The sequence below is a fragment of the Etheostoma cragini genome, chromosome 16 (genome assembly GCF_013103735.1).
Source record: "Etheostoma cragini isolate CJK2018 chromosome 16, CSU_Ecrag_1.0, whole genome shotgun sequence".
Taxonomy (NCBI): domain Eukaryota; kingdom Metazoa; phylum Chordata; class Actinopteri; order Perciformes; family Percidae; genus Etheostoma; species Etheostoma cragini.
Genome location: NC_048422.1, coordinates 21,653,965 through 21,659,737, shown reverse-complemented (window position 1 = coordinate 21,659,737; position 5,773 = coordinate 21,653,965). Strand labels below are relative to the sequence as shown.

The following is a 5,773-nucleotide window of genomic DNA, read 5'->3' as shown; positions in this document are numbered from 1 at the left end:
AGAGTGACATCAGGAGCCCCGCACCCCTCCAGGATTATAAATGCAGCCCGGGGATCTGCACAAAGCCCCTTCCAAAATCAGAGACACTCAAGAGTGGGCCGGTCACTGCTGCAATAATCATGGCATCGGGAGCCAAGAAAGTGAGTGAATGAGATGTCTGAGATGTCTCTTAGCTTATAGAAATCATATTTTTTTAATTCCACTTTATACCTTTACACTTCCGCATATTAATTTTGAAGCCACAGCAATCAGGAGTTGGTTGTGTGTGCGCATTTTTTTGCGCAAAAGAAAATGGTTTGCATATCTGCCAACCACCAGACAGTAAAAGTGCGCTTCTTGCACGCTTTGATTTCACGCAGGGCATTTTGGAGCGTCTGAATGCAGGAGAGATCATCATCGGGGACGGAGGCTTTGTCTTCGCCCTGGAGAAGAGAGGTTATGTCAAAGCAGGACCGTGGACACCTGAGGCTGCAGCCGAGCACCCTGAAGCGGGTAAACCACACTCTTACTCCTTATTTGCTTGAGACGTTTAACAAGGCACAGCTACTGTTTCCACACCTGTAAATCCAGCGACAAATGCTGAACGAGCCATATCTCGCCGTGTTTCAGTGCGCCAGCTGCACCGGGAGTTCTTGAGAGCAGGCTCCAATGTCATGCAGACATTCACTTTCTACGCAAGCGATGATAAACTGGAGAACAGGGGCCACACTCAGCGCTTCACTGTGAGTAGAGCTGTCCAGCTGCTCCCAGGCCTCATTCTGAGTCAGGAAGAGGACACGGCAGCTTGGCACCACAGTTGGCATGAAACCAAACTGCCAGCATGCTGGGACTCTGTGTCCTTTTAACAAAGTTGTTTTCCTTTTTTATTTCTTTAGGGGCAGCAAATCAACGAAGCTGCGTGTGACCTGGCCAGGGAGGTGGCCAATGAGGGCGATGCTCTGGTGGCCGGAGGAGTCTCCCAGACCCCCTCCTACCTCAGCTGCAAGAGTGAGAATGATGTCAAGGCCATCTTCAAGAAACAGATTGATGTCTTTGTCAAGAAAAATGTGGACTTCTTGATTGCTGAGGTAGGCTTGTAGTGAACACTGTTGGTAAGTTGGGCACCAGATCAAATGCCCGGTGTTTAACTTCCATAAAGTTAAGGCAGGGTTCAACATGTACTTTTTTGTCCACCAACCAAGTGGCTAAATGTTCAAATTTTACCAGCCACTCAAAATATTACCATTGTTGTTTTTTTTTTAAATCTATTTAAACCTGCAGTAATCTTATTTAGGGAGCTGTGAACAAACGTTGGCATGTAATTACTCTAAACTAATATGGTGAGATTGTTAACTCTCCTGTCGTCCTCGAGTCAAATTTGACCCCTTTTTAAAAATGTCTACATCAGAAATATGGCATCCTTTTTAACCAAATTACCGCAAAAATAATGGATTCCATGCTAAGCTCTTTGCAAATACAATTATTCACTTTCATTGAATTTTGGGTGTAAATTGAAAAGGTTTCAAATCAGCATCCTGACCAAACTCATCCACTCAACATACGTTCCTCTGATCTTAACTATTAGTCAAAATAATTCATCATTTCTGCTTTAGTATCTCAAATATTTAGTATAATTCTCTACAAATGAGGGTTATTGACCCTGGATTCCAAAAAGTACTGTAAAACTAGTGGTAGTAAGGTGGTTCTAGTAAAGTAAAAAATATATATCTATAGGCCTATGTATAAAATGCATTGAAAATGTTGAGGGAAAAAAAAAGGGTAAAAACCAATACGTGATATATGGTGAGAATGAACCAAAACAGTAAAGTTACAGTCCTTCACATTTCAGTAATTTGTTACATTTTAGATTGTCACAAATAGAGCTCAACAGTCCCACCTCTCCTCCGAGAGACCTTGGGTTCCAGAAGTAGATTTCCCGTTCATTTCTCCCTTTTGACGTCCGAAAAATCCATATATAAAGAGTTGTAGACCATGGCTAGGCTAACCAGCTACCACGTGACTCATAAACATACATTTCCAGTAAAAAAAAACAAACAGAAAATCCAACAAAAGTCAAAGGCAGATTGTACGTATTTTCACTATCAAACAAAGGAACCACTCATCCATAAACCATCACGCACCACTGAATAAAGGAAGCTAAGGTTTGTTTAGCTAACAGCTAATTCAGCTAACCGCTCGCTGAGACAGCATGAAAAAAACAAAAGCATGTAAAACCTGAAATTAACTGTTAAAATATATAACAGGTGTTACGTCAGGTGTATCCTGCTTTTCCCAGTGTTTGGTTTGAGTTAACATTCTTTTTATAGGCTAAATCAAGCTCTTTGCTAGCGGTTAGCCGAATTAGCTGTTAAAGAGAATTCAATTTTTTTTGCTTGCAGTACTTTGAGCACGTGGAAGAGGCTGAGTGGGCCGTCCAGGTTTTGAAATCCACTGGGAAGCCCGTGGCTGCTACTCTGTGTATTGGACCTGAAGGCGACCTGAACCAAGTCAGCCCCGGAGACTGTGCCGTCAGACTCGTCAAAGCTGGTAGGGGGAATAGATGTTCGAGTATTTATTTGTACTTTAGTAGTTTATTTATTCAGGTACGGCACAGCAAATTTCGTTGGAGGGATAGTTGTATCTAAGTGTTGTACTTTATGAACTGAATCCACTCCCCTTCCACATGCACAACCTGGTCTGAAGGGCCACAATAAAAAACACCTTTTTTTTTTTTTTTTTTTACACTTTCTAGGCTCTGTTAGCTAAAACACTATCATAACATTTCACATGTCAATTGTGATTATTATTTTATCCCAACTTGATGCTGGATCCTGCATTTTCCATTATGCATCTTCAAAAGTATTTATTTTTACTTTAAGCCCAAATCTTTCTAATTTATGCACCTATTTTGTAACAAAGGCTTTTGTATTAAATCTGTAGTTTAAATCTCAAGCACAGATCCCCACTAGTGATGGGAGTCAGTATGTGATGTGGATTTGGAATCTGACTTTGGCGCCATCCAGTGGAATAATGGAAAGACACTGTGCCAGTCAGAATTACACTACTCAGAAAGAAACACAAAAGCTGCATCAGTTTTCACCTGTTTGGATTGTCATTTCTTTGTGATGAAGTTTGCCTGTTTACTCTTCGTAGGAGCTCAGATTGTGGGCGTCAACTGCCACTTTGACCCGGAGACCTGTGTGAAGACTGTGAAGATGATGAAGGCGGGAGTGGAGAAAGCCGGGCTGAGCGCTCACTACATGACCCAGCCGCTGGCTTACCACACTCCCGACTGCAACTGCCAGGGATTCATTGATCTGCCCGAGTTCCCTTTCAGTATGTATAAAAACTTAAAACGGATGCAGTGTCTCAATCTAAGCCGTGACATGGAAGACGATAATATACAACGGTGGGCTCTCCGACAGGTCTGGAGCCGAGGATCCTGACCAGATGGGACATGCAGAAATACGCCCGGGAAGCCTACAATGCTGGTATTCATTACATCGGAGGCTGCTGTGGATTCGAACCCTATCACACCCGTGCCCTGGCCGAGGAGCTGGCACCTGAGAGGGGTTTCCTGCCTGCCGGCTCTGCGAAGCATGGCAACTGGGGCGGTGGTCTGGAGATGCACACAAAGCCTTGGGTCAGAGCTAGGTACTGTAGATATTAATTTCTTTTACCTTGCGTTTTCTCTCAAAATCTCTCTCAGCAGTTTTCTTAAAAAGGCATTTGTCTCTGTAGGGCCCGTCGTGACTACTGGGAGAAGCTGAAGCCTGCGTCTGGCCGTCCTTTCTGCCCCTCGATGTCCAAGCCCGACGGCTGGGGTGTCACCAAAGGCCATGCTGACCTGATGCAGCAGAAAGAGGCCACATCCCAGGAGCAGCTGAAGGCTCTCTTCGCAAAGGCCAACCAGAGCCAGTGAGCTCTTCTCTCAGGCGTCTGTTTCCAAAGGAGAAGCCAAGATCAGTCCCTTAAGTTTACAGACAAGAGAGATTGAAATGCTAAAGATCTTTCTGTCTTTTCTTAGGACCATTTTACTATATGTGGAAGACTCGTATCATATGCTGATGCTTTCAATTTGTTTAATCAACAATTATTTTCCAGTTTAAGTAAGTTAATCACAACTGCGAGCCTTGGGAAATTACTGCAAGCTTAAAAACAGGAGCTTTGAATGCACTTAAAGGAATGCTTTAATGCTCCACACATGCTAAATTTCTTTCAAAAGAACTGAATTATGTGTAGCAATAAACTTAAAATTGACCAAAATGAAGTTTTTGTGCTGAGCAAATTGGGTGGGTGGGGGGTGCATGGGTGCAGTATTTCAGATGCACATCTTGCACAGTTTAGAGTCATCCGAGCTTTGTATTTGGTAGAGTGCCGACTGTAGGCTATGTTCAGTGTTATCTGCTTAACACTGCAAAGGTCTTATATTTACCATAATTGTGTTTTAATGTGTTAGTACTTAGGCGACCTGCAGCGTATACAGGAAACCGTCGGGTGTTTGTTGACAAATCAGCTCAAACGCAAAGAGGAGATGGTTGCTAGCTGTGGAACAGCTGCGCCCAGATTTACTTAAATCCTCAAAGGCCACACGACAGGCGTGGCGTAAAAAACAAAACGCAAGTTAACCTGTTTAATACGGTTCACAAAATCAAGTTCAATATGTTGATCAAGTTCAGTATGTTGAACTTGATTTTGATTGATCAAGTTCAGTATGTTGAACAATGTAACATGTGTTTCAATGGATCCTTTTTAATATCAGAGTTTGGTCATGCAAGCAAATCAAAGTCAGATGTCTGCTCTTTCAATCAGTTAATCAAACTATAACGCACTTTAAACCTACCAAATTTGATCAAAGTGAGAAAAGAATAAAATAGATTTGAAATACATAACTTACACAGACATAAAATACAATAAAACAAATGAAGAGACATGAAACATGACAAAACTGCTATAGAATAAACCCAAAGCTAAAAGCCCCAACACCACGGGCGAGCGGGAGGAACATATTTAATTTAGCTATTTTGCTGCTGCTGTTCATTTTTATTTACCAAAATTCATAGAGAAAAAATATGGCCTAAAGGTTTTCACAGTACTATAAAGAATCAGATGCTCACAAAGGAACACAATTATAATATAATTATTAATATGACTAGAAAAAAAGCTATTGTTTTGTTTGTATTTTACGATTTATTTTACAAAATGTGTCTTTGTGAATGTGTCAAATGTTGTGGACCACAGCCGTCGTTTAAAAAAACTGTTTACAATGAACAACAAACCCAAATCTTACCAGACTGTATAAAAAAGGTTACAATGAATGTATGGGCCTGTAAGAGTAATACAAGTGTTCATATAAATGTAATCTGGTTCTGTTAGATATCGTAAATGCAGTACTTTGAAACCATGGATCGAATCCATAGACCTAGATTTGATTGTTTGACACTCAATGCATCTCTAGACTTGTTTACATCGGATATTTTGTCTCAGTAGACTTCCGGTACGGCATGTCGTCAAGTTCTGTGCGTGCTTGCGTCATGGATTTTCCCACGTGCAGATGTTTATGCTCCTCGTGCACGTCTGCCATGTACGTATATTTAATGGTCTGCAGGACGAGCTCTATCTTTTAGTAGGATGGCGAAGGCATGTCCCGCCCTCTCTTTTGCCGTTAGCCATCGACACCCTACGCTAACTTCTCATGTCTAACCAATCCAACCAGAGCAGGCAACGAGTACTAGCCAATCAGAGGCAGAGTATGGCGAGCCAGGCCTTCGCCCTCCTAGGAAAACGCAAATTT

General features: G+C 42.0%; 1 protein-coding gene across 1 annotated transcript; it reads left to right on the top strand.

Moving 5' to 3' along the window:
• bhmt (betaine-homocysteine methyltransferase) lies at window positions 1-4,237 on the top strand. The gene is made up of 8 exons (XM_034896770.1): window positions 1-140; window positions 360-492; window positions 610-722; window positions 876-1,067; window positions 2,379-2,526; window positions 3,133-3,315; window positions 3,405-3,633; window positions 3,721-4,237. Exons 1-8 carry the CDS (start codon window positions 120-122, stop codon window positions 3,899-3,901), a joined length of 1,200 nt encoding a protein of 399 aa, XP_034752661.1. The 5' UTR covers window positions 1-119; the 3' UTR covers window positions 3,902-4,237.
• Window positions 4,238-5,773: the final 1,536 nt, after the last annotated feature.